Consider the following 26,873-nt stretch of genomic DNA (forward strand, 5'->3'; position numbering starts at 1 on the left):
GGGTCTGTATAAAGGAACGAGTCCAGGTGTGTTTCGAGCCATGGATGATACAGTATACAGGCTGCATGAAACACTGTCGAAAGCCATATTTATTATTAACCCTACACAGAGATGCTTTGCATTGAGATGGCTCCCAGCTGGGTTGTGGATGGACGAACACGCTGTACATAACTCAGAGTTGGAGCTATGAAGCCGTTGTAACACTAAGGCATCAAGCCACCCGCCTGACTGTGGCGCTGTCACTTTGATATAGCAGCACACTTGCCATATCTTATCCTATTTTAACATTGTAGCCTATTTTTGCAATCCTATAAATATATTTGGATGCCATGTGTAAAAGTGAACATTTCAGACCGGTGTTCCCTCCAAGCTGACGAGTCTGATGATGTCCTAATTAATTCACCTCGCTGAATGATTTAAACACTGCAAATCCAAATTAAATCTATACAGCTATTGTCTGAGTTGTATCAGGTTTTGTGGATTTTTACTCAGAAATGACATGTTTGTATCAGACGCGGCAGGATTAAGCAGCCGCTACAGGTGAATAAAATGGCATATTACTGTAAAAACAAAGAGGAAAACGCTCTATTCATTCTGATCGTACAAGCAAATCTGTGACATGCAACCCAGAGCCATAGGTTGAACAAAAGCTGGGCAAAAGAACACACTGACACTAGGATAACATCCATTTAACCATTTTCTAAACTGCTTATTCTGTTCAGGGTTGTGGGCGCCTGGATCATATCCCAGCACATTACACAACTATCTGTGGTTGTTTACCATTAGGTTAGCATAATCGTGCTAATTTAGAGCTGTAATACATGTGAGACGACTGTACTAGCCTAATTAGAGGAAAAACATGTTGTGGAAATAAGAAGAATGTGCCTGCGTTACCTTCATAAACTTGCCAGACCTTAATAAACGAGCATTTGACTTGGTTTCAAATGATTGAAAAAGAAAAAGGAGGGCATAATTAAGTTAGCCTTATCACTCATTATGGTTATGAATTCCACATATTAGGTTAAGATCTCTCTGAATTTTCTTTTTCAAACATTTGAAATCATAACCACTTTGTGTTTTACGGAAGAGGATTAGGGCCACGTGAACATTTTATTTCAGTTCTGAGTTTAAAACTCAGAGTTCTGACTTTATTCTCAGAATTCTGAGTTTAAACACATGTGGCCCTAATCCTCTTCCGTAGTATTTCATCCAGGTCTAAAAGTTAAGAATATAAATGTACAGTATGTTTGCTTGCCTTCCCTTTTCCCTATACATAGTACATTTTATTTGTTATATTTTGCCGGGTTTTTATTGCAGTTAATTTGCAACATGACATCATGACTTCGCGTAAACATACACGCCCACTTTCTTAAGCCAAGTGGCGTTTTATCTGTACGCATTTTGAGCTATCGGCATGTATGTCTGCGCTGATTACAGTGGACGTAAACATACACGCCACTTGGCGTGTTATCGCGAGAAAGCGACGGATGGGTTTAGGAAACGTGACACGCAGGACACGATGCCCGGTCTCCTGGGTGAAAGTCCTGTGTCTGACCCATCCACCCCGACCAACCTCCCTATGCGTATTTTCGCCCTTTCATACTACTCGCTACGCCGTCAATTCACACGTAATCGCAAGGTAATGTAAGTCAATGGAGGCCAAACGGCGTTGATAAACACGCTAAAAAGCCAGTATGCGTCTTGATAACACGCCGAAAATGGCATAGGAATTGGCGTGTCATACGTAGGCCACTTCATGAGATCAGTCTGGAATTTGTGTCTATTTTTTAATAGCCATGTTTGCTCTTAAAGGGATGCCTTGAAATTTTGAAATGTACCTTGGTAATTTTGTTTATCTGCAAAAAGTCACAATGTTAACAAGAAAAAGAGGAAAAAAGGTTCCTGTATGTGGCATTAATTAAAATCAGTATGGGGGCCCTTGTCAGATCAGGCCACAGTCTCTTGAGTTGTTCAGAGTCCTAGAGATGAAACGATTAGTCGATCGACAGAAAATTCATCTGCAACTACTTTGATAATTGATATATTGTTTGAGTGATATTTCTTTAAGCAAACATGCCTAAACTTCATCTGGTTTCAGATTCTCAAATGTGAACATTTGCTGGTTTCCTTTGTCTTATATGACAGTAAACAGAATTGCTTAGGGTTGTTCGGGCAAAACAAGACATTTGAATAAGTCAACTTGGCAGAAGTAAATGGCAGACTAATTAATACTGAAAATAAGTGCAGTCCTACAGGGTACAACACATCAGCAAGGTTCCCCTCACTCAGGGAACATGGCCATATGCCTTCAGGTAACTATTATGTGCGTTACCTTAACGCATAGAATAATGCTGGTGCAGGTTAGCTCGTTAGCTAGCTATTTTCAGCATTCAATTAAACGGTCGGCCTGCAGCTGTTCTATCATTTCAAGATCATGTCAACACTTTTACCCCCCAAGTAGAAGTAATAATATTTACTAATGTATTTGGGGACATTCCCTTTCCCCTCCACAGAAGGAGCTCTATGTTGTCACATTACAAGCCCAACAGTGCAAACACAAAGAAAAAACTATGAATTTGAGAAATAATTCTGTAAGTGTGATGCTTAAATGATAAACTTGAAAATACAATATACAACTGTGGATGCGGGGTGTGGCCCATAGAGAATGGGGGTGTGGCCCATAGAGAATGGGGGTGTGGCCCATAGAGAATGGGGGTGTGGCCCATAGAGAATGCGGGTGCGGTCCATAGAGAATGGGGCGTGGGGCCCATAGAGATTAGGCTCGTTGGAGATGAGCCAGGTCTGCACAGAATCGATCACCGCCGATCATCACCCAATGCATGCTGGGTAGATTTGTGTCCCGACTTGCTCTGACGTCATGTACACGTGGGCAACGATAACCTCACGAGATCGAGGCGCCCCCAGGTTTTAGACGCAGGCAGCGCGGTTGCTTTCCACCGACTGAGACCCAGGCGGACCCAGGGCACGCTGGGAAACGCCGGCCTCTCAGCTGTTCTAACAGCTGATTGGTTCAGAATCAACTCATCATGACGACGTTTTATATAACTTTTTTGATTGTTTTTGAATTGGAGGGATTTTAATTGCTATTTGTCTGATTTAAAGGCTTATCCTGTACAGAACACATGCTGTGTGGCAGATAGTTACATTTAGAAATCAGAGAGACTGAATCCGTTCAGATTACGGATCATCTACAGTCTATTAATTATTACCTTGTCATAATAAAAACAACTGGAGACTGTGTACGAGCTGATATATGGGTCTGATAACATTTTATTAAATCGGAATCAGAATTATCAGGATGTCAGTGTTTCTGTGACTTCCTGTTCAGCCTGAAGGCTGCTGGAAACTGTCCGACTTTACCGTGGCTTTTTGTCACCGCCCCCGGCTGCTGCCGCCTGCTCTCGTTCCACTTCACAGGCGAGGCGCAGCTCATCTCAAACGAGCCTAATGCCCATGTGCAGGGTCCAGAACTTTGTGCTATACGCCCCCTGCACATCCTCAAAGTACACTACCTAGTCAAAACTCCTAAAACTTTTGAGATTAAAAGTCAAAAAACTCCTTTAACAAAAGCCTTAACAGTGGTGTTACTTGATTTAGGATTGTCATCATTTTATATTTGCTCAATCTGAGATGACAATGTTTATTTCTGTCTGTGAGTTTGTTATTGTTTTGGACTGTATCGGCTTTTGCCTTCTACTATATATTTCATATGTAACATTGTCGTTGTTACAATCTCACAAAAGGGACTTCTGATAAAACTGCTGAAAAAGCTTCACTTGACTCTGATGCTCGTTCTTTGGAGACCGGTTCAATTTTTCTACACTGAACTTTTCTCTGAATGCTTAAAGTGCCCATATTTGGGGTGTTATTTTGTGTCTCTGGTGCTTCCACACGCACACAAACTTTGAAGAAAATCCATCCATGGTGTTTTGAATGAGATACGGTTTTCTGAATGTGTCATGCCTTCAATTTCCGGGAGAGCTGTTCAAAATCTCCACAGCTTTCTACGTCACTAGCTGAAACGAGGGGCCTAGGGGGCTAACTGTTAGCATGCTAGCCTGTTCTCAATGGCAAAACACTGTATACAACACACACAAATTCACCCTAGTGTACAAAATAAATTGTATAGATCTACTTACATGTCCCTGTTCTCCAGGTATTCCACGCAAAGTTGGAAGTGCGCCCTCGTTTAGAAGAAGTCTCCCGGCTAATCCTGCCTTGTACAAGCAGAAGTTGGAGAAACAGCTAGCTAGCAATTGTGAGCCTTACCTAGCTACTGAGCATGTGCGACTGCCAACAAAGATGTTACAGAAGTTTAGAGGTCTCACTCTGTAGCTAAAACAGAGACCTGACACACAGGGTGAAAAGAGGAGCTGCAGCAAGGGGCAGTACAATACAAATATGGTGAACCATGTAAACCTATTCTGATACAATCCCAAATTACAATTATGAACCTGAAAATGAGCGTAATATGGCCACTTCAAATTTACAGTAGGTCAGCTTTTGAGATGATGTGTATTTATTGTTAGAGCCTGTTTCCCTCCCACACACAGGAACTGTGATGATGATGATGTCTGATTTTCCGTTCTCTTTCTCTCTGTCCTGTATCTTATTTCACCCGTCATTTGTCACCCTGTTTCTACTGAAATTCTATTTCTGTAATATTCCTATAGTTTATCCCTTAAGTATTTCTTTCTATGCCTGTCTCAGTGCTTCTATATTCAGTGACCCATAATACTTTCAATTTCCTTCTCCTTCTTTGCCTCCATATATATCACACGTCAGAGCATCAGTCTGTCTGCTTGTCTGTCTCCGCCTTTCCCTCTCTGTCTCCAAACGTGTGGTTTGTGGCTGCTCCTTGTCTTTGGCTAGAACATTTTAATTCTCAAAAAGATCCTGTGTCCAATAATGGATATAGCAGACGAGTGCTGCTGAATGATGAGAGTGTGACCAGATCAGAGAGGTAAACCCTTTTATTTAATGAGCTTAGCAGCAAATAGGCCCATGTGCCATTTGGGAGTTTTGAGGTCTGTTCAAAATGAATAATAATAATAATAATACATTTTATTTAAAAGGCACCTTTCTCTGCACTTAAGGACACAGTACAGGGATACATGAGACATTTAAAAGCAGCAAAAAAATATAAATAAAAATAAAAAATTTAGTAATGTTGAGATATTCCAGAAAGGCCTTTTGTGTGGGGGAACAATTCTTGAAGTGGATGATATGGTTTGGCAAGTCAGCTATCAAGAGACAGACAATTGATCACCAGTGATTTTAATACCAAAAAATTGTGAAGAATGCAGAGAATATAAAATATTTTAGGAAAGAAATGAGCAGTGACCCTCACTGGCAAAGTAAATACAGATCTCATCAAATAAACCTCACAGGTGTGAGAAATAGCCCTGACAACTGATTATCAGTGATGATGTCCAAATTACGCTTCATGACGCATTTTCTTTATTTACTGAGCCTAAAATAAATTGTGCTCTCTGTTCAACTAAGGGCTGAAAGCACATTGAATTGCCATTCCTCTGAGCCTTTTTCTTTAAACCAAGAGCGCCATCTAGTTGGGTCAACAAATACTAATGGTTCAGGAAGCCTCATTTGGACATCACTAATGATGATCTTATGTATGTAAAATGTTCGCTGTCCGAAGTTCAGAAGCCCCCATTTCGGGAGTGTTTTGGTACCATTTGTTCTCCACAGTGGGAGGTTGGTGGGGTTGAGGAACCAAAGATCGTGGTCAAGAATCCAACTATCAGTCAAAAAAAAAAAATAATAATCTGTAGGCCTATTGTTATTTGCCCAATAATGCTTTTACATTGGTGAATGCATATTGTGAAAAGGGGGAGAATAAGGAAATAATAAGTTAGATATAGCCAGATAACCTTTAGATAAAAATGTTTCCACTGCCTTAGAGCCAATGATTGGACTGGAATAATAGGCTATTATTTGTTTTGATTTGTGTTGGGAAATATGATAAGGTTCATTGCAGGATAAAGACAATTGTAATTTCTATTTAGATGAATTACCCGGATGTCATGTGAAATAGACATTTCTATGTATTACCTGTGGAGAGCAGCAATAGGCTTAGATGTGTGTAACCAGCCTCGGATTTCAGTAGAGGAAGAACGCGGAGACGTCACATTGGAGAGATGCAACCAGCAGTAGCTGCTTCACCACTAATCACACAACATTAACATAACTAGCTAGTACAAGCTAACGTAGCCTGCTACATAATTCGCCTGTGAAATATCATACATCCGGAATTGCAAATCTGCAAGAAACAAACGAAATATCCATAAACGGTGGTAAACGGAAAGCAACATAACGGCCGTACACAGTTATCGTGGCTTCTTCTTGCATCCAACTGGCAGGCTATTTTGGCAAGCTAGCGAAGCCAACGATAGCAAACTCTGCCTTGGCTAGCGTCAGGCTAGCTAGCTAGCTAGCTACTAACGTCGCTAACGGTAGTAACGTTAAGCTAGCTAGCGAGCTGTTGTGACTTGCGTCATGGATGAACTAGTCGTGGAAGTGAGGGGAACAAGTGGGGCCTTTTATAAGGTAAGTTAATGACTTTTGTTGAGCTTTCCATCTCAGGTACCTCACCAAGCACACACGTTAGGCTCACTAACGTGAAATTGTCGTTAGCGAAGAGACCTGCTTGTATCTCCGGGCCTCAGTGCTTCACTCCAGTCTCCACCGGGACGTAGACAATCTGTAAACAAAGCTAACGCCAAGATGGTGCTGTAACCTCAATGTTGTTAGCTAGCTAAATGTGTGTTATTGGTGATAATGAGGGTGCTACATCAATGTAATTGTTGTAGTGACAATGTTAACGTAAATGTAATCTTATGTTATCTGTAAAGTGATGGAAAGGGGTTGGTTACAGAGGCACAAGTGCCAGAATTAACGTTAACAGCTAACGTTAACTTCATTTAGGAAAACGGCAGCAATAAACTGCTTTGCCAATATTTCCCCCTAGTAGGCAGGTAAGTTAGCTTTTCTGTTATTAAGGCCGCTGAGAGTTTGGGGTTAAGACAAGAGTCAACAAGTAGCTAACGTTAGGAATACCAGTTATTTAGAGGGTTAACATTATGCATTGACTCTTTGACCATATTACCGTATAACGTTACCACGGTTACCACAGACTAAGGAGCTTGTCTTTTGCAAGGCAGGGGCTGACAGTCTTGCTCATGGATCCTTGGGCAGATATTTACATGCAGCTGTTGATCCTATGATCAGTGTGTGAAATAATTATTTGAATCATTTAGGTTAGTAACTAAATCCGTACTACTATGGAAGAGAAAAAAAAAACAGTTACAAGTAAAACGTGAAAAGTTTTGCTGCATGAAAACATTGTATTTCCTGTTTGGGGGATTGTCATCCTTTAAGAATGGTTGAAGAGACATGGGAGACACAAGGATATAAGGCAAATGTAACTAGCAGAGTAAAAGAAGAAAGGTGGTAACATGCTATAAAAAAAAACATCTCTCATGGAATGACTTGAACTGTGATTGATTGCATGTATTGTCACTGTAGAAGCGTTGTTGCTGCCAAACTAATGTAAGGAATATGAATGGAATGAATGTGCAGTATAACCATCCAAAAGCATTTTGAGATATGAGTGTTAAGTGGTCCTGCAAGCCATCCTGCCATCCTGTGTTGCACTGTACTGCACTGTAGCAATGTTCATTATGGAACCTCATGCTGCATTTAATGCCAGCTGAATTGTTTGCACTGTATAAAGAATTAAAGTACTTCACTAAAGCAAAAATCCTGAATTGGGACATTTATACATATCAGAACTGTCTGAAAAAAGTATATACTTTTGGATTTCCCTTGGGTTTAAGTCCAGGGTGGCACCATCAGCAGTGGATGTACTTTTCTCGCTTAGTTGGGTGTGGCAATGGCCAAACGTAGCACTTTATAGATTTCTGGCATACAGTTTTATGATTTGGCAGGTGCTCTTATCAAAATTATAGCACTAAAAGACAATTAGCAAATTTTCAGAAGATTGAAAGGATCTACAAAATGCACTTTTGTTCATCACCACTTAGAATGAAAGGCAGTCTTTGCCAGAGTTGGCCAGGTACTTGGACTCAACTGTCATTTTGTTTTCACTAAATTCGACAGTATTTGAATTTCTGAAAAAATCGCCAATGTGGGCTGTGATGCGGAGGTGCATTCACAAACATTGAGTCATTCTCTGAGTATGTTCATTGAAACGTTAAAGGCTCTCTTAAAATAGTTATAATAGTGAGTTTAATATAGTAGACTTCATTAGCTAGATACGTATCTTGGACTATGGTTCATGTCCTAATAAATAGGATATATGTTGGTATGCAGTGTTAATGTAATGTATAAGTCACTCAATTCCTAAATATGGTAAAATCTCCACCATGTACATAGAGCTGTAGGATACAGAGGTGTGTTTCACTCACTTGGTGAGAAAAGGACTTTGATGCATGGGTCCAGGATGCTAATCCCAGAAGTGGTAAGATTGGCACTTGTTCAGGATTTAATGGACCCCAAAACATTTTTTTATGTTTTTTGTTGTTGTCAAAGTAGTAGTTGTAGTAGTGTTTGTTGATTAACTGAAATAGTTTGAACCTGAAAGCAGTTTTTAGGACTATTACTTTTTATGTGACCGAAGCCCCACTAGTATTACCTAGGGGTGGGATATCACCAGAGGCCTCACGATACGATATCATCACAAATTATACTTAGGGCCTCTGTAAAGATACAATATTACGATTTTAAACATGTTGCAATATGCTGTGATATATTGCAATTTATTACCTTTTTTTCCAACTTCAAATTTTTCCCAATTTCAAATTATGTCCCCAAAAGGAAACTTTGTGAACATCTGTTTTTTTTTTTTTTTAGATTATTTTTTGGGGCATTTTCAGCCTTTATTTTTGACAGGACAGATGAAAACATGAAAGGGGAGAGAGAGAGGGAATGACATGCAGCAAAGGGCCGCAGGTCGGAATCAAACCCGGGCCCGCTGCGTCGAGGAGTAAACCTCTATATATGGGCGCCTGCTCTACCAACTGAGCTATCTGGGCGCCAGTGAACATCTGTTTTATCTAAAAAAATAAAATGCCTTTCTCGGTTTGTTGATCTCGCTTCAATTTTATTACTGCAAAACGGGATTGTCAAGCAGACAAACTGACCAACACATATGTAATAATAGATCGATACTTGGCGTCTTTGTATCGATACAGTATTGCCACGGAAAATATCGTGACACTATATACGGGTGTTACAAGACACTCAGCTCACAAGATTGGGTTCACGGGAACAAAACAAGATTTTAACACTATTTTAAAGAAAACTTAAATGATGGAATATGACTGGAGAAATAGTCTTTTATTCAATCGAAAGTCACAAAATGAAAAATGAGCACTGTGAAAGGCTTTGCCACAAACTCAAATGGCTTCTCTCCTGTATAACTAACTACTCTTCAGACTAGGGGTGCATGATATATCGACTCAATATCGTTATCGCGATATCACGTTGCGCAATATTATATCGAAAGGTATGCAATATTGTGTTTATTTTGTGGAGCGCTGCGTCCCGTCTGTTGGCTGTGTGGCCTAGTTGTGTTTGATTTAGAGCCCGCTTGAAACGCTGTAATGATCATGTTTCATTGGCCAGTTACCGCGCCACTTGTGCACGTCAGCGCACGGGTCCACTACGTGACAAACCCTATGGAGCGTACCAAGTGTGTGCATATTTCAACATAGTGACTGTGTGAGTGAAGAAATGGATAGAAACAACAAAACGGAACGAATCAGAGAAGCGAAAGAAAAGTTGTGTCCTGTTCTGTAGACATGGTCCTTATTTATTTATTCATGTTGTACCAGTCCAATATGACTGTCAGTTGAAATAAACCTTGTGTTGTAAGAAAACTTGTTCAATTTGTTATGAATCTATTTTTTATTTTTGGGCATTTCTGCCTTTATTAGATGGGAAAGCTGAGCTATGAAAGGAGAGAGAGAGGGGGCAAGACATGCAGGAAAACCGTCACAGGACCTTCTGCGTCGAGGATTAAACCTCTGCATATGTGCTTCTGCTCTACCCAATGAGCTAACCGGCCATGTTATGAATCTATTTTGATGCGTTTTCCCATAACTTTTGTAATTTTACATATGTTTAAAAATATCAAAATTAATATCTATATCGCAATATTCATAATTGATTTCGCAATATCACATTTTTTATCGTGCAACCCTACTTCAGACCTAAGAACTGCGGCGTCCCTCTCCTCCAAATCACGCCCCTACAACCTATTAATCAAAAAATATTCTCTTTAATGTTTAATGTAAAGCACTTTAAATTGCCTTGTTGCTGAAAGGTGCTGTACGACCTCAGCCTGTCCGTCTTGTGCCTGTCAGTCAGTCCACGGGGCAATAGAGAACACCAGTCTGTCTCGGAAGTGTAACATCAACTGCACAGTGATTCCGCTATTATATTGCAGCAAACACTGTCTGTGTGAAGTTTTGAAAAGTGTAACCACACTTGTGTCTGCTTTACCAGCCTTTGATGTGACTCACTGTGACTTTACGAACCTGCAGAGGCGTTGTAACTTTCGCTCCGTGTGCGTGCGTGCGTGTGTGTGTGTCGGAGCTGAGCCCGGCTCTCTGTGAAAGATGCAGAGAGCGCTTCTCTGTCCTCCCCTCGGTAGTACCGACTAGGGTTGGGTGCCGAACCTGGTACTTTTACCGGTACCGACCGAATCACGTCGGTACTACCGAGTATTGGTTCACGTAAAGTCAAACTGTGCCTGATTTTGGTACCTGAGAGTAAACGCAAGATTATCTGTCATCTCTGCATGTTGACAGAGAGCTGAGGTCCGACACACACGTGCGCGCATAGGTGCGAGAGTGAAACTCGAGTAAACTACATCGGCTCTGCAGTTTGGTTGAAGTCCCAGAGAGTCACGGCGATGCCGATAAAGTGGTTTCAAGTGTGGTTACAGTTTTACAAAACTTCAAGCAGACAGCGTTTGCTGCGATATGATATTAATTGCGAGCCGAAAGCGGTCGCGGTGCTGTTGACGTTACACTTCCTCTGACATGAGCAAGGCACAACGGTGGTTTCTGTGCCCTGGGCGAGACTGACAGGCTGAGGTTGTAAGGCAAGGCAACTTTTATTTCTACAGCACCTTTCAGCAACAAGGCAATTCAAAGAGCTTTACATGAAACATTAAAGAGCAGTTAAAAACGGTCATGATGAAAATAAAATAGGCTAAAATATAATAATATACAAATACAAGAATACAAGTTGAATAATTATTCAATTAAATAGGTTGTAGGGACGGGTTGGGGAGGAGAGAGGGAGGAGTTTTGTTTTTGTTTGTGTTTAATTTCTGTCAGTGTAAAATATTCTAAATAAATAACATAATTTTCTAAGTAAACAGGTTTGGAATTATTTTTACAACTGAAATATTTTTTTTCGTAATTACAGAGGGAAAGTATGAAAAAAGTACCATTGGGTACCGGAACCGAATTTCAGGTACTGGTATCGGTAGTGGTATTGGTTCAGATGCGAAAGGTACCCAACCCTAGTACCGACGTAATTCTGTAATACTAATAGTTACTGCAGTACAAATTCAAAATACTGGAGAGAGTCGTCTCCCCCGCCCCCTCCTCCCCAGACTCGGAAGTTCACGTTGGTTGCCAGGCTGAGACCGCAGCATCCCCAACAATGTCTCACATAGCTAGACATTACTTCACAGCATAGCGGAGTAGCTAATATTGCTGGCTATATTGACAGTCATAGAAGCCCGTGCTCACGCGGAGCTCTGTACCCAACTCTGCTTAGAATTATGGTAGGAACCGCTAAAACCACAACAACCTCGCCGTCCTCTCCACCCAACGGACAGACACACTTCCTAGGCTTAGAGTTACGGTAGGAACCGCTAAAAATACCACTACCTTGCTGTCCTCTGCACCTGACTGAACACACTTTATCGTCTTAGAATTACGGCAACAATCGCTAAACACATTTAAAAACTCACGGTCCTCTCTTCCCAATTTACAGCCCCGTTGACGGTATTTGCTACGACCCCTGAACAGGCTACCCATTGTAAACAGCCGTGGCCCGCTTGCCTGTTCCTCCGGTAACGTTAGCTTGCAGTTAGCAGGATTAGCATTGCGGCGTTAGCCAGGACCAGTCGGGATCACTTTACTGGCTGTGTCTCAATTGTTTTTGCGAGTAACCATCTTGTGTACTCTTGCTAGCTATATAATTCAATGTGAGTACACGAATGTTGAAATGACATAAAATGGCCATCCCTTGTAGCCGTGATAAATTAGCCTGAAGCTAATGCTTACCTGTTCAGGAGGAAATTAGCCATCTCAGCATCCTTTTGGGCTCTAAGCTGTCTCCATCTTTGAAATACAGTGCTCAGCATAAGTGAATACGCCCATGCTATAGTTGACTTAAAAAAAGGAATGAAAAATTATTTTTTGGAAATTGATCTTAATGCCTTGAGGAAATGAGGAAAAATCCAACCTTTAAGGACATAAATTTTCTTCGTGAATGAATAATGTATCGTAAATAAATAAATGTTCTTTCTTAAAATACAGGGGGCATAAGTATAGACACACCTATGTTAAATTCCCATAGAGGCAGGCTTTTTTTTTTTAAGATGATTTTTGGGGGCTTTTCCCTTTTTTATTATGAAGTGACCGTGGATAGACTTGAAAGGGGGAGAGAGATGGGGGATGACACGCAGCAAAGTGCAGCGGATGGATTCGAACCTGCGCTGCTGCAGGACTCAACCAACATGGGGCAAACGCTCTTACCGGGTGAGCTAGAGGGAGCCCCAGATTTTTATTTTTAAAGGCCAGTTATTTCATGGATCCAGGATACTATGCATCCTGATAAAGTTCCCTTGGCCTTTGGAATTAAAATAGCCCCACATCGTCACATACCCTTCACCATACCTAGAGATTGGCATGGTTTTATTTCAGTTAGCCTAATAGCTTTTATGTTTTCACAAAATAGTTGGTTTGGTTTGTAAACTCAGAACGTCTTTGAGTTTTGTACAGACATGTCACAGGTCAATGAAGTCATAATGCAATAGGAAATCTTTCCCTGAATCTTTGGGGATTCAGAGAATCTCTTCCTTTGGAAGTTTATGCTTCATTTCATCCATTACTTAATGTTAGCTAGCGAGGCTAATGCAATCCATAGTCTAGGCTCTTTTTCCTCTCTTTTTTCCTTCTAGGCATTGCATGTCCTACTTGCAATGCTTGACACACATGGACACAGGCTGTGTGTAAAACCAGAGAGAGAAAGACCCGAACCGGAATCAAGCCCAAAGAGAAGAATTTGGGCTGTTGCTAACAGCTTTGGGCTTGGGTCAGGCTTTGGTAGCTGTAACCCTTTTACATTCATGATGCCAGTATAAAGCTGTATTAGGGTTATGCCAATGGACGATATCATCACGATGGAGAGCCACCATCGTGATTCCACGCCCCCCACCCTGTCAAACGCTAATCCTAGTGGACGGGAAATTGACAACTGCGTCGGCCTTAAACTAGCAACTAGCTACGTGCAACCTATTTGTAGTGATACAGTCTCTCTCTCTCCCTGTCAGTATAGTAGCTCGCTCTACCTGGACTAGTGACGTATCAGCATGCGGTAACCTCTGCGCCTCGGCCCTGGACACAGCTGTCTCGAGCGAGAGAGAAAAAGCGTTAACCTGGAACGCTATCACACTTTCTTTTACCCTCTCATTGGACTAACTTTGTGGATACTACTGTGTGCATGCATGAATAAGTAAGTCTGATGACGATGTTATGTAGGATTTCTGAATGTACGTTAGCAACAGTAGGCTAATTCACGAGGTTGCTATTTAATGTGTGAGCTAATACTGCACATCTGTTCATGTGCAGAGTTATGTTTCTGTTTATTGAATGCGTTATTCAGTGCTAATATAACCGGGAATGTAGTTTAAACTCAGTAATGGTATATTAGGTTATTACTGTCGCTCTGTTAAAGGCAAACGTTCCACCTTACTGTCGTTAAGCAGGTCACGGACATCTGATTGAGTCTAGACTTTACTGCACTGTAGTTAAGTGAAAGTAGGTCAAGTTATTTACTGCCCCTACCAGCGCCAGCATTTAATACTGTGTATTTACAGAGGGCATTTACATGTATGTCAGATTGTTTCTATGTTAATTGTTAGCCCATAGTACTAGAAACAAATATGTATGTAAAAAATACATACATATACACGACAAGGACGATATCATCGTCCATCACAACGTTTTACTGTACCCTGACCCTAAGCTGTATTGAAAAAATCGATATGGCATAGTATCGCGATATTTTCCGTGGCAAAACTGTATTGATACACAGATGCCAAGTATCTATCTATTATTATTCTGTATATGAGATGGTCAGTTTGTCTGCTTGACAATCCCATTTTGCAACAATAAAATTGAAATGAGATGAACAGACAGAGAAATGTATCTTTATATAAAACAGATGTTGAAAAAAGTTTCCTTTTGGGGACATCATTTGAAATTGGGAAAAAAGGTTGGGAAAAAAGGTAATAAATTGCAATATATAGCTGAATATTGCAATCTATCTAATAAAGTGAGACATATCTGTATGTATGTGTTGGGGGGGAAGGTAAGCTGCACGTCACACGCAGACGCCACCTGCAGAACGCTTTACAACAGACGCTATATAGCATTAAGTTGCTGCGAGCTGTAGCCTATATTGACTTCTGAACACATAATGTAATCTCGGAGAGCTGAACCGGGCAGACCCAGCAGTTTTTATCAGACTCACCCTGGGTCAGGTTAATTAAGGCCACGTCCACACGTACCAAAACAATCTTTTTTTTTACCCGTCTTCCCTGGATTCGTTTCAAGAATAGTTGTCCAAACAAAATCATTTGTAAATGACTCAACATGCTACTTCATATTCCAGGCCTATAGGTGGAGCTGTTTCTGCTACAGGTATTCACCAAAAAACAGAGAAGAAGAGCATTGTCACTTCCACTTCCCATCATAACATGACTAGCTAAACTAACGTTCTCTTGATACATCCAAGGGACTATAATAACTTTCACCACTGCTCATTTTATAAAGGCCGCCGCAAGAAAACGTCTTTGTTTACAGTGTATAATGTGCTGTTGGATTGCTTTTTATTTTGCAATTCTGTCTGCCATCGGACATGGTTGCAGCGCGCTAGCTAACATCGGCAGTCAAACAAATAAATAAAATAAAAGTCAAACATCAATGAATGATGTCTTTTTGATAATCTACGTTTTTCTGGCAGTAGCCTTTCTACAATAAGCCGTGGTAAAAGTGACTATAATCCGTTCAAGGAGTTGATAAGCAGACAGATTAGCTAACTAGTTGATAAATTGTCTACTTCCACTTTATAAACAACCATAGCAGCTAACGTTAGCTACGTCGCTGCTGTAGTGGTCTGCTACTTTAGCGATGTTTAACGTTGGCTACATAACGTTAGCAATATATCTTGTGTAGAATCCAGGACCGGCAGGGCAGAGGGAAGTGTCAGGGAGCAGAGACAAAGTATTTAGATGAAGCGAGCTGGTTTGACCACGGAGATGGGATATGCTCTATTAGCTTCACCGCAGTTGTGTGTGACTGGCGTGCACTAGCACTAGTGCGGGTAAGAGGTCAAGGGGTGTGGCAATGACATCATCGATACGGACGTTTTCGTATTCACCGTCCAAACGAAGCCAAACAAGAGCTGTTTTCGAATTTTTTCACCCTGAGATCAGGTTTCAAAAAAAGTGCGTTTTCAGGCAGTGCGTTTACAGGATTTGTTTGGACGGTCGGCCCAAACGTTGCAAAACATGTGCGTTTACACAAAAAAACGTTTCCGTGTGGATGGCCCCTTAGTCTACCGCTAACTTATAACACTAATAACATTACCGTCGCCAAATGCCCCCGCAAATTAAATCCATACTTCACTGTAAACCGTTAAGCCACTAAACCTGTATGGAAATTAGCACCTCTGCTGAAGTGTTACATTCGTTAATGATCATACGACACGAGACTCTCTCTCTCTCTCTCTCTCTCTCTCTCTCTCTCTCTCTCTCTCTCTCTCTCTCTCTCTCTCTCTGTGCGCACACACTCACTCACTCACACACACACCAACACATACACGCACACACACACACACAAACAGTCCAGTTCTGGCAGTTGATACACACAAACAGTCCAGTTCTGGTGGTTGATGAACGCAGATATAGATAGCTCTCATAACGGGCCGGGTGGGTAGCGCACTGCTATGAGTCCATGATGCTAATGTCTGATTATTCCACATTTTCCCACCTCTATTGACTATTACAGTTATGTCAGGGCTCTTTCACATCTGTTTCGTTTAGTCCGGTTGATTGTCACTAGAGTGCGTTTGCCCTGCTGGTGTGGTTCGTTTGATCAGGAGAGAACACGCCAATCGTACAAAAGCGGACCAAGCAAGCGTACCGAAACCTCGTTCGTTTTGTGGTGAGAACATGATCTGACCTCGAACTGCAGAAATGGACAGCTGTCGAGCTGGGCGTCCGTCACTCGCTTCTCCATGGTCAAACCAGCCGCCACTAAAGTTGGAGACCCAGCAGAGCAAAGTCTCAGTAACCAGAGCAGACGTAGTAACGTCGCTCAAGAGACAATGTTGGATTATTTAAATGAAATGTGCTGGTTTAACCATAGAGATGCAAGAAATTGCACTGGTCCAGAACACAGGACCTTCTTCCTGTCTTTCCTTTCTTGCTCTCGCCCCCAGACACATCCGACCAATAAGGGCAGTGAACGTTCTTGCGTGGTTTTGTAATGAAGCATTTTTTAGTACGTTTGGATTTTTCCAGGTGTGAAACAAGACCGAACCAAGGGGAAATGGATCCAAGTTTACAAACTGATCAACTGATTCGGACCAGAGCAAACAAACTATAGGTGTGAAAACTCCCTCAAACCCTGGTTATTCGAACTGGTGTGACTAACTCTAACTCTGTGATTCTTGTAGGCCTTTGTGAAGGATGTTCACGAAGGATCCGTCAACGTGGCATTTGAAAACAAGTGAGTGATGTGCATACACAACAACATAAAACATACTGTATAATGTAACCTTTTACCAGTGATGAAATTCACGCTTATTGTATGCGTCCCTTTGTCTCAGTTGGCAGCCAGAGCGTCAAATCCCATTCCAGGATGTTCGTTTTCCTCCCCCAACAGGACTCTGCAAGGAGATAAATGAGAGTGATGAAGTCGAGGTGGGACTGACGATTCAATACTTTCAGAACTGTTTCAGAAAATTAATATTACCATCACGTGTGGTTATTTAGAAAGCAGATCCAGTCTAGTCAGTGTAAGAGAAGAAATGCAGTAGAATAAGGTCTGCCGTGTAGGTCAAACAGATTCTAAAGGCTCCTTGTTTTTTTTTTTTTTTTTTTTTTTTATGTGATTTTCACATAAAAAATATGTGGTATTGGAAGTAAGCAGTTGATGAACTTCATTCCTGTTTTTTTTTTTTTTAAGGTTCCAAATGAACACCAATAAATTGCTCTATTAGTTTTTGTTGAATTACAAACAAGAAAAAAACTACGAGCTAACGCTGTAATGGTGAAAACGGAACATTTTTGTGTAATTTAATGTTGCCCTTCTTCCAAAAGCATCAGAGAAACTACATGTGTTCACTTCATAATGCTTAAATACAAATAAATCATTCTTTGTTTTATGTTTATATATCCTCAGCAGTCCTTAGTGCTAAAAGTCACCTTTTGAAATGATTGAATAAGATATGAGAAAGAAATCCGTTTATCTCTTCATTCAGTTTGTTTGTTTGCATTCTCTGTGCCAGCTGCCTTTATTGTAAACCTCTCAGGTTTGAGTGGAAAGCTTTGTCAAATTTTGTGTGTGTGTGTGTGTGTGTGTGTGTGTGTGTGTGTGTGTGTGTGTGTGTGTGTGTGTGTTGCCAGGTATATTCCAGGGCTAATGACAAGGAGCCATGTGGATGGTGGCTGGCCAAGGTTCGCATGGTCAAAGGAGAGGTAGGGCTCAGACCGCAGTCTTTCGAAGTCTGGGTTACGTTACCATTGTACGATGTAGGACTGGGTATCAAGATACAAGTTGAATCAAAACAGCAGCAAGTGGCGTGGCGCGTGATGGCTTGGTTTAGTAATAAACTAGTCATACAAAGGTGTATTAACTATCAATTGAAAACAGTGACTACAACAGCTTTTAATGATCTTTGTCAATTAAATCTGGTTGGTTTCTCATAAATTTTAAGCTTCAGCAGATAAAATACCTGATTACCCGGAGCTCAAATGTTATATGTATTAACAATCTAACCTTAAAACCATTCAATGATCCATACAGAAAGTTACATGTTGTTATAAATCTCAACACTGTGGGCACGGCATGTCTTCTCCTAACTCCTGTTAATTCATATTACACTAAGGCTATCCAAAGGTAATTTGTGTTCAGTTTCTTCGTTGTAGATCATTGTTCGTTTTTTAAAGTGTTAGGATCCTAATAAGCACGCTGTTTTGTACTATAACATTACATGTGTCCTGTTGCACTCAAGATCTCATCTGAACAGATATCTGTCTTTCAAAAAACTCAATACAGCGTCGGGTTTCATTTGGGCTCCAGTCGATAAGTACAGTCAATGGATACGGGCACAGAGACGAAGAACTAATCGGGCTTGGTTAGCAACGATGAGCAACAATTAGCTCCGGTTAGCCGTTAGCTCCAGTTAACGTTCGGGCGCTTTCACATTCGTTCCCCCAGCCTGCCTATGGTCCCCCCAGTGGCTCGAAATGGTGATAGATGTAAACTGAGCCCTGGGTATCCTGCTCTGCCTTTGAGAAAAGTAAGCTTAGATGGGCCAATCAGGAATCTCCTCCTTATGAGGTCATAGGAGCAAGGTCACCTCTTCTTTCTCTGCTTTGCCTGCCCAGAGAATTTGGCCCACCCATGAGAAAGAGAGAGACATGCCCTAGTATTAGTTGGGTCATCTATAGAAGTTCCGTGACCGTGGAGAGGAAAGGTTTGTTTCTCACTGGATCTGTCATCTATGAAGGTTAAAAAAAGAAATTAGCTGGGGTGCCCCTCTCAAAAATGTGGGGAAATTTTTTGGGAGCCCTATATCCAAAATGGCTGCCGTCAGCCTAGCTGGAAATTAACTTTTTAATTAAAGGAAGTAAACTCATTCAAATCAACGTCATTCCTCTAGAGTCTGGAGCAGATGTTTTATTTGATCTGATCCACTGTCTTTTTATGCCTCTCTTTCTTTCTGTTTTTTCCCCGGTTTTACCCACCGTTCAATTCCGGAAAGTTTTAACTATGTTAATAAAAAGTGATGTTTATATTTTATTAATTGATTCACAGTTTCTACTCATATATTCTTTCTCCAATGTCGATGTCGCACATTCTGCTTTTCAACGTGCAAAATTGGAACTGACATTATCCTTGTCTTTATGTTTCTCTAGTTTTACGTAATAGAGTACGCTGCATGCGACGCTACATTAAATGAGATAGTGACGCTGGAGCGGTTACGGCCGGTCAACCCCAATAAACCAGCCACCAAAACCACCTTCATCAAGATCCGACTGGATGTACCCGAGGATCTCCGACAGATGTAAGTTTAATATGAGCTCTGTATGGCCCGTACAGTAAATACACCTCAAGACATGCAAGCAACCTTTTGGGTTAGATACATTCCCACAGGTTTTGTGCTTAGAAACTGAGCTCTGTATTGACTGTGCAAGTTGAAAGTAAAGCAAATGGAAGAGAAGGAGAAGCAAAAACACCAGAACATTTCAAAGTTTGGCATTTTAAAAGCGATTACGCTTTTGCACTAGTTGCTGGGCCATGGTAGCATTAAATTGCTGGGTTTTTTTGTTTGGTCTCTGCTTTAAAAAAAACAGTCGCAAGCTTAGCATTAACAAAGGTATTAGCCAAGTGACAGTTGCCTGCACGGCTCAGTACCTTGTCAGGAGGATGCAACTTTGAAACCTGCTGATGTGTAGCTGCATCTGTCAGAGAACCACAGTCTCAGTGTTGTTTGTAAGTGACACATTGTTAATGCCAGTAGACCACAGCAGTATATGCCACCAATACAACACTCAAGGTGTGAGTCCCATTTCTGTGGGTTTTATTTTATTTACAGGTTAAACCTGCGTGTTTAAAAAATGAAACCCTTATTAGCCTTTAGTAAATGGCTTTAGTTGGGCTACATATGCACATGTTTGTATTATGCTCTGAAAAGACTAAAAATGTATCATTAGAAGGCTACACACAGTAGCACAGTGTCTCGTGTGCAAACGTGCCCGTAAATAGTCAGTAAATATTACTGAATTATTGGCATGAATTATTTGTGTAACTCTGTGTTGACAGGTGCTCCAAGGAATCAGCACACAAAGACTTTAAAAAGGCAGTGGGAGCTTTCAATGTCACCTACGACTCAGAGAAAAAGCAGCTGGTCATTTTGGTTTGTTAAACACATTTTTTGTATTAATTTTATTTTACTTAAGAACATAAAGGTAAAAGTCGCCATCGCTACTTGGCGCAAGGACCATCCAATTCGTTACTTTTCCATTGATATAGTCTGATTGGAGTACCCTGTGTATGATTTCAAACAATATCACGTAATTTAGTAGATGACCTCCATCAGTAACATATTCCAAAGCCAGTGTGTGAATTAAGCTTTGATTGTTCTCGCAGTCTGTGAATGAGGTCACAACAAAGCGGGCCAATATGATGAGCGACATGCACTTCAGGAGCCTCCGCACCAAACTGTCACTCATGCTGAGGAACGAAGAGGCCAACAGACAACTGGAGGTAGACACACACACACACACACACACACACACACACACACAATGAGGATTACTGACAACTGCAACTTTAAGTGTGTGTGTTCTTGTATATGTATCATATGATCCTTTTGCAGTTAAAAATGATTATGGGTTTATAAAAGGATTGTCCATCAGGAATCCCTTAACTCCTACACAGAGGTTACATTAATATTTTTCGTCATTGAAGGAATAGTTTTAACAATGACGGAAAAATTTGAAGGCCGCCAAACATTTTGACAGATTAGAATATTCTACCTTAACTTTGAGTACTTGGAGCCTGTTTGTAAGAGCAGCAACATTATCTTCACTTCACCTGTCTCTCCTCTACTCCAAGAAAGAGGGATTGGTGCTGTGGAGAATAAAGGACGACCAAGCAATACTGAGAACCTACATATTTACTTGTTTAGGCACAATGGCCACAGTGTTTTTATTGGCTTCCGCTGTCACTTATGTATTAACTTTTTCTTTTAATCGTAATTCTTAAAAAATAAAGATTAATGAATGAAAATAAATTTCTTATTATCGAAAAAAAGAAAAGAAAAAAGAAACTGGCAGATAATACATTGTGACGTAATTTTTACGACCCTCTCTGCCAAGTGACTGATGGAACGACAAAGTCTAACGCATATTTACTCTGTCGTGGCAGCTGTTTTTGTTCATGTTTTTCCCGTTTGTCCCTCTGGTTATGTTTCTACAGAGTTCCAGGCAGCTGGCGTCGCGGTTTCACGAACAGTTTGTGGTTCGGGATGATCTAATGGGTCTGGCCATCGGGACCCACGGGGCCAACATTCAGCAAGCACGCAAAGTCCCGGGAGTCACTAACATAGACCTGGACGAGGAGACGTGCACCTTTCACATATACGGAGAGGTGGGATGGGGAACTGACACACTGATGGATGTGTCCGTCTTGTGTCTGGAGTTACTAGTACAGACCCGAGTGTTAAGACGTTTACTTTCCATATGGAAACAAGTTTCAAAGCTGTTGTTTATGTTAAAGGCAGGGCTGGTAATGTTGAAAAGCTAGCAAGATTTGTAAATAGCATCTCCTCGGGGATCCGTCTAACCCCTCCCCCTTCCCTCAGAGCTCCAAACCCCACACAGACGTGCACGAGGGCCGCAATTTTACTTCATGTCTCGTTCATCGGTAAGCAAACACCTTGATATAGGGCTGGGCGATATGGAGACAATCAAATATCACGATATCGATACCACAACAATATTGTAATGTGGACTGTTGGGATATTTTTTGATAAATAATCATCAGTAATGTGGATATAATGACTAAGTGGGTAAAGGCAAATAATGGAACAGTTAACAACAGTCTGGTAAGTTCAGAAAATGACACCACTTTACTGTAATGCAGCCTTTAAAACCAGGAAAGGATAACAATTATGCCATATTACGATATCCAAAATCTAAGACGATATCTAGTCTCATATCAAGATATCGATATAATATCGATGTATTGCCCAGCTCTAACCTGTTATTATCACACCAAATGTAAAAAAAACCCCCCAAAAAACATGACTACTGTTAGCAATGCGGGGGTGTGACGCGCATTGAGCTCAGGCTCGTGCACGAAACGTTAAGTACGCGCAACGGGGCACGGAGGCTTTTCATTGGTTCTTTCCAAGTGGACCACAAGGCATGTGACATATCCACTGCGCCATCACCACCCCCTTTAACTATAAACTTCAGTGAGGTAAGGAAGTGACAGAAGTTACAGTTGCGTTTGTTTTTTTTAAGGACCAGGACGCTGTCCGCATAGCGAGGAGTTTCCTGGAGTTCTCTGAAGATGTCATCAAAGTTCCCCGGAACTTAGTAGGTGAGAAAAATCACTCAACTGAAACAATGAGGTTATTCATGCGCCAGCTTTAATTTATTGGAGAATAAGCCAGTCTATTGAACTTTAAAGTCCTGTTAGACTGTGACTGTTGCTGTTTTTGCCCTTTTTATAGGGAAGGTGATTGGCAAAAACGGCAAACTGATCCAGGAAGTGGTTGATAAGTCTGGGGTGGTTCGGGTTCGCATTGAGCCTGAGAATGACAAAAAGCCCTCAGCAGTCGCAGCGGCAGCAGCAGACGATGTCAGTGGGAAAGAAAAGAGCAACACCTCTGCCTACTTAACAACACAACAAACAGCCAACGGCTTCTTTTAATAACTGTATACTAGGGTTGGGTACCGAAACGCGGTGCAAATAGGGTACCGGTGCCGAAGTAAACAGTAGTAACGAGACCGAATAAGAATGAAAGTTTCGGTGCCTCATTTCGGTGTCTGACTTTACACTACACCTGACAGCAGGTAACATTAGCCTAGCTTTAGCTAGCAGCTGGATTAAACACTGTTAAAATGCTGACAGCTAACGTTAAACAAGTGTGACTGTATTTCACTGTGGAGGACTTCAACAGCGGGATGCAACAGTCGGCTCTGCGGCGCAGCAGCTGCCGTTGTCGGAATTAAACAACACAGACGATGCGTTCACTTGCAGCTGCCGTTGTCGGAATTAAACAACACAGATGGTGCGTTCACTTAAAACAGATAGCCTTGTGGTGCATTCACGGTAATTGTAAAATACCCTTTTCCCATCTGGGGTTCAACAGCAATTTACTGGTGAAATAAGTTATTGTTATAGTTATTACATTATTATTAAATCTTTAATTTTGACCATAGCCTTAGCAATAAACAAGTCACTGACTGTTGTTTACTACCCTTCTTTTTTTTTTCCTTCTTTTTTTTTTTAAACTTTATTGAAAAGTACCGTTTCAGGCACCGTTTAGGCACCGGCACCGTTTTAAAAGTATCGATTTAGCACCGGTATCGGAAAAAACACAAACGATACCCAACCCTCCTGTATACTGAAGTCAAGCTCAGCCCTCATCCCCCTAAATCATAGACCTCTGATTCCAATAATGAATATATATCTTTACTACTGCTAGTATGCACCATTTGAGGACAGATCAAATGCAAGGCAAGAGAATTTTGTCTTTCTTTAACCCTCTGATCCTCTCTCACAGGGACTGGTGCCATTTGTATTTGTGGGGACCAAGGAAAGCATCTCCAATGCTACAGTACTGCTGGACTATCACCTCAACTACCTGAAGGTGCGTATAATCACCAGTAATGACAACATCCTGTATCAAGTGTTTTCATTTTAGACCAGCCCCCTTTTTCACTGTGAACTAACACGTCACTGTGATTGCTTTAACATAAGGTGTGGTTTGTCTCCATGCTTTTTTTGCTTTCTGCTGAAGTTATCACAGTAACAGATTAAAAGCCATTTCTCACCAGTGTGATGCGAAAATGGGGTGCGGGAATGCCGAAAATCCGCATCCCAATTGTTACATTGAAATAAAAATAACATACTGATTTTGGCCCACCTTATTATCCAAAAGCCTCTTGCTCCAAATACTGAAGGTTCTTACACAGAACAAAAAAAACCCTAGCTTATTTATTAATACGACATGAATGACTGAATGATTCTGGCTCATAACATTGATGTAACACAATCAGCTGATGGTTTTACGTTACATAAAATTTCATTTAGCTGCCACTTTTATCCAAAGCGACTTCCAATCACACACCAATGCTACAGTGTTGAAGTTTACCAAAATAAGCATTAACATAGACTTATGTTGATAAACTTGGGAGGCTTTCCGTGACATGGAGATATTAGTAAAAGCAGGCTTTTAGTGTGCGTGTAAACCTACTTTTTATTTTTTTTATTCCTCATGTCCACAGGAGGTGGATCAGCTTCGTCTGGAGCGTCTCCAGATCGACGAGCAGCTGAGACAGATAGGAGGGGGAGGAGGAGGGACGGGGCCCCGAACCCTCAAAGACAAAACCTACGTGTTCGACAATGGCATGGGCCTGGGCATGGGGAGAGGAGCAGGAGGGGGTGGAGGAGGAGGAGGGAAGCCCTACGGAGGAGGGGGAGGAAGAGGTGGCCGAGGGCGAAGAGGAGGAGGAGGCGGCACAGCTTTCGCCTCAGGTACGATGAAATGGTGATCCACCACAAGGGGATTCCTTAAAACCTGTTTAAATCGATTATATTTACATCGTCTTTTTCCAATACCGTGCTTGTACACATAAAAGGTAAACGTAATTATCTGAAGCGTTAATATATCGGCAGTTGCAACTGTGAGTATAAGTGGTCTTATTGGTTCGGATGTCAAAGGCACAACGACTAAGCAAAAGAGCTGATTCTCTGGCTTAGATTGAGGTTATTTTCAGCCATGTTTGATAAAAGGTAGTTACTTCACTGTGCTCAGTGGTGCCACTTTTTAGGCTAAAATAAGTGTTGCTGGCATTTCAATGGAAAGTACAAGAAACATCCAACTCGTTCAAGGCTATAAGTACTGAATAGAGAGTCTCTACAAACCCCCCAGGCACCAACTCGGAGGCATCTAACGCTTCAGAGACGGAGTCGGACCACAAAGACGAGCTCAGCGATTGGTCGCTGGCCCCCACCGAGGAGCTGATGACAGGAGGCGGGACCCTGCCGAGACGGACAGATGGGAGGAGGAGAGCAGGCGGAGGAGGGATGCGTGGACGAGGGGGGAGAGGAAGAGGAGGAGGAGGAGGGGGGTATAAAGGTATGCAGTAATGGTCGTTGGCTGCAATTGATTTTTTTTTGCAGCAATCTCATGCAGGATTTTCCTCAGGAGAGAAGAGAGGAGTCAAGTCTTTACAAAAGAAAAGCTTGATAAACTTTTCTCAAGCAGTTATACAGCTGCTTATGTTTTTCTACCATTTGACTGTAGATAAAACTAATTTTGAAGGTAATGAATTGAGACAATTAAAAAAAACATGAAAGATGTAGAAAGAAATGAGTGTGTAGTGAAGTGAAATAAATGCAATGAGAGGCTTTTCATTGAATTACTGTATATCCTGAAGAATGAGAATTAATCGAATAATGAGATCCCTGTAGTGTCCCTGCACTTATAAATTCTCCTTTTGAGTGGTTGTTTTTCAAGATCCACATTTATATTGAAAAAAAGGAGTTTCCCCTGACATAAATCTAATTATGACACAGATTTAACCCTATTTGTTAAGCTGCTGCCTGCCAGCGAGCTGTTGCCTCAGACTGCAGGGCAACATGACTGTGACATATTAGCGGTTGTTGACCAACCTTTAGTTTGTTTACCTATATATTATCCTCCCATGAGTGTGTTGGGAACGAGGAAGACTCAGGATTTGTTCTTCCTGGTTTAGGTGATGACATGCAGTGGAGCGAGCCAAGACCTCGGCATGTCAGAGATCCCAAGACAAGAGCGCAGGAAGACACTCTACAGGTAACAGTCACACACATTCACCTCTAAGATGAAAAATGATTTAAAACACATAAAACACCCATAAATATATATTTTTTCGGATATGTGCATTTATTTGTGTCTCGGAGTAGTGAATCAGTCCAAACTGGCCAAAAATTCTGACACATATTTGGTACTACTTTTAGAATTAAGAATGAATGCATGCATGTTTCTTCTTCTTCTTCTTCTTCTTTCTTAAACCAGGAAAATACTTCTATCTCAGGCATTTAGGATAGATCCAGAGGAGATGACCTGTCAGGTAGAAAAAATCCATAAAAGGAGAGATGATTTGGAGCACTTGATGACCGTGAGCTTATTAAAAGATAAATTTTTTTTGTGCCTGACTTTGTGCGAGTTATTACCGGACAATACATGCCATCTCTTCTCTGTAGTAATTAATCAAACTTTGCCCGTACAGCACCTCAAGGATAGCGCACAAGTGATGAGAGTGGACTAAAACTGTTCCCCTGCATGAATAGCTTATTGATGGTAAGGGATATCCGCAAAGCCACGGTACACAGGCCACAGGACTGGGATGACCTTTGTTCTAGAGATGTTGCGATACCATTTTTCCCCTTCCTGATACCTGAACTCGCGTATGTGCTGATACTGAGTACCGATCCAATACCAGTTTGTTAAAAACAAATATATTAGGGGTGTGCATCTCTCCCTTTATAAGA

The 26,873-nt window shown here is 41.3% G+C and overlaps 1 protein-coding gene across 3 annotated transcripts in view; it reads left to right on the forward strand.

The window, feature by feature from the left end:
• Positions 1-6,081: 6,081 nt before the first annotated feature.
• Positions 6,082-26,873, forward strand: part of fmr1 (fragile X messenger ribonucleoprotein 1) — a 31,857-nt gene continuing 11,065 nt past the window's right edge. Inside the window, exons 1-16 of one of the 3 annotated variants that reach the window (XR_003693508.1) lie at positions 6,082-6,588; positions 17,050-17,102; positions 17,203-17,296; positions 18,002-18,073; positions 19,517-19,665; positions 20,424-20,517; positions 20,751-20,867; positions 21,582-21,752; positions 22,631-22,709; positions 22,843-22,970; positions 23,899-23,985; positions 24,623-24,872; positions 25,270-25,476; positions 26,096-26,175; positions 26,398-26,500; positions 26,612-26,688. Coding sequence is in view for 2 of the 3 variants with exons in the window: in XM_028588979.1 (XP_028444780.1) it covers positions 6,538-6,588; positions 17,050-17,102; positions 17,203-17,296; positions 18,002-18,073; positions 19,517-19,665; positions 20,424-20,517; positions 20,751-20,867; positions 21,582-21,752; positions 22,631-22,709; positions 22,843-22,970; positions 23,899-23,985; positions 24,623-24,872; positions 25,270-25,476; positions 26,096-26,175; positions 26,398-26,424 (1,659 nt within the window). In the remaining variant the exon portion in view is untranslated. Of the gene's footprint in view, positions 6,589-17,049; positions 17,103-17,202; positions 17,297-18,001; positions 18,074-19,516; positions 19,666-20,423; positions 20,518-20,750; positions 20,868-21,581; positions 21,753-22,630; positions 22,710-22,842; positions 22,971-23,898; positions 23,986-24,622; positions 24,873-25,269; positions 25,477-26,095; positions 26,176-26,397; positions 26,548-26,611; positions 26,689-26,873 lie in introns of those variants that run through there. The other 2 variants (XM_028588979.1, XM_028588978.1) reach the window with 2 other exon arrangements.

Source organism: Perca flavescens, chromosome 10 (genome assembly GCF_004354835.1).
Source record: "Perca flavescens isolate YP-PL-M2 chromosome 10, PFLA_1.0, whole genome shotgun sequence".
NCBI lineage: Eukaryota > Metazoa > Chordata > Actinopteri > Perciformes > Percidae > Perca > Perca flavescens.